This window comes from Adiantum capillus-veneris, chromosome 21 (genome assembly GCF_014529385.1).
Source record: "Adiantum capillus-veneris isolate H3 chromosome 21, ASM1452938v2, whole genome shotgun sequence".
Classification (NCBI taxonomy): Eukaryota; Viridiplantae; Streptophyta; class Polypodiopsida; order Polypodiales; family Pteridaceae; genus Adiantum; species Adiantum capillus-veneris.
This window is the reverse complement of record NC_140951.1, coordinates 32,007,098-32,009,200: the sequence shown is the minus strand read 5'-3', so window position 1 is coordinate 32,009,200 and position 2,103 is coordinate 32,007,098. Positions and strand designations below refer to the sequence as shown.

The following is a 2,103-nucleotide window of genomic DNA, read 5'->3' as shown; positions in this document are numbered from 1 at the left end:
ATATCATCTTCATGTTCCTAAAGAATGGGGTAGGTTGAGAGTGTTCTTCACATTATTCTTGGCAAATGATTGTCCAAACCCGACCAAATTTCATCTTGTTCTCGTCCAATGAAATACAAGTAATGGTTTGAATGAACCTAACATGTTAGCCTCGGGAACAAAACCTACAAACTTTGTAGTAGCCAATCGCAGCGCTATAAAACTTGAGGATAAGCCTCTTCCCATCTGTGTGAAAAGCTGACATTTTCTATACATGATGAATTCCAATTGGAACTCTTGTATTAACATTTGCTATACATTAGCTCCAATGGAACTCTCATATTGACAAAAAATTGCTACATCGATGATTCGGTCACCTCCCCCTCGCTTGTCCAAACAATGTCTTTTAGGGAAGTGGAGAAATCCCTATAAAACTTCAAGAAAAATCTCAATTAATCATCGTAACTTAAGGTGAATCCACAATGAGCCACATGAGCATAGAAGACCAAACTTGCAAGCTTCCAACATGTCGCCCCCATCTTTGTGCATCTCCACCATGAGGAGTGTGGGTGCAACTTCAAATATCTGTGCCAAATAGATGGACGTAAGAACAATAACAATTCGTGCATATGCAACATTGCAACCATACTATACCTCAGTTGCAATCGATATATGCCCTTTTTGACCCTTCTTCACTCCTTGAAACTTCATCTATCAACAATGTAATGCTTCTATCAGCACAAGTATCGAATAATGAACTTAATCCATCAATAATGTAACGCTTGTATGAGCGTAAGAATCAGTTATTAAAACAACCCTCCTCACAAATGGACTTAATGATGTGTCAACACAGAATAGACAATTCATTGAGAATGGAGAAAAATGGTCCTTGCAAGGTTACATATGTTAAAATAGAATAGACAACATCTAGAAGGAAAAGCAAACCTAGAAGGCAGCCACCAATGACCCATGAAAAATAAGCAAATGAACCTTTTCAAATCAAGCAATGATGAAAATAAAAAACGAGGCTTGAACTTTGAAAGCAGAAGACTTCAAAAACAAGGCATGAATGTTGAAAGCAGAAATCCTTTGAGCTTGTATCAAACACAACAGAGGCTTAAATATTGATTTTCATGACCATCACCTTAAAATCCCGTTTATGCACATTAAATCCAAGCGGCTTAACTGTTTCCTCCAACTTCAAAACAATCACTAAAGCAGGACACTTGGATGTAAACCGACTCTCTTGCTTTGGTTCTTGGACACAATAGACCTTCTGGGTTCTCGAAGAAAGATACAACAATTTCATTTAATCACTAATATGCAGTCAAACTATGTGTGTGTGTGTGTGTGTGTTTGAGGCAATTGAGGGTTTTCAGGAGGAAGTTAAGCCAGCGGGAAAAAGTAATAAGTCTCTCTCTCTTTCTCTCATGTAGTTGTGCACCATGATCTCTCTCTCTCTCTCTGTCTCTCTCTCTCTTTGAGGCAATCGAGGGTTTGCAAGAGGAAGGCACATAGCCACGTCACTACACAGTCTCTCTCTCTCTCTCTCTCTCTCTCTCTCTCTCTCTCTCTTGTTGTGTGTGTGTGTGTGTGTGTGTGTGTGTGTGTGTGTGGCAAACGAGGATCTGCAGGAGTATGGCTACATTTAGTGAAGTCCAGGAGCCTGAAGACGACGTTTAGACAGGTTGCACAAGACCAAGGTGATGGAACTCCTGAGCACATGTCAAGCTCTCACGTGCTAATGCAGGCAGGTTTGACTTCCTTACACACAAAAAACAAGGTGAGGGATGGTGCGTATGCTCACATGCTGAGCTCTGAAAAGCCCCAACCCGTCTTTTGCGTTGCGCCTCGTGACTCCAGTCTCCCATCGTGAGGTCATGTGGCGTGCTTCCTCTCTTCAACTGCAACTGCAGACGGCTCAAAGAAGATTTTTGCACGTCTTCTCACCTCGAAAAGTGTTGGCCGCCCACATGGACGCCATCCGTGAAAGTACACCTTAGCTAGCCCAACACTAAGGCCTTTCCGTAGTAGCCCAAAAAGAGTATAAGTAGATGAAGCATTTTTAATCGTAGAATTGTTAAAAGAAGCCTTAGAGTTGATCTGGGTTGGACATACTTTCAA

General features: G+C 41.4%; 1 protein-coding gene across 1 annotated transcript; it reads right to left on the bottom strand.

Moving 5' to 3' along the window:
- Window positions 1-435: 435 nt before the first annotated feature.
- Window positions 436-1,861, bottom strand: LOC147430742 (CBL-interacting serine/threonine-protein kinase 9-like). Its single transcript, XM_086493582.1, has 4 exons — window positions 1,787-1,861; window positions 1,124-1,177; window positions 634-690; window positions 436-564 (listed from the first exon to the last, which is right to left on the bottom strand). Exons 1-4 carry the CDS (start codon window positions 1,859-1,861, stop codon window positions 436-438), a joined length of 315 nt encoding a protein of 104 aa, XP_086349708.1.
- Between the last annotated feature and the right edge of the window lie 242 nt (window positions 1,862-2,103).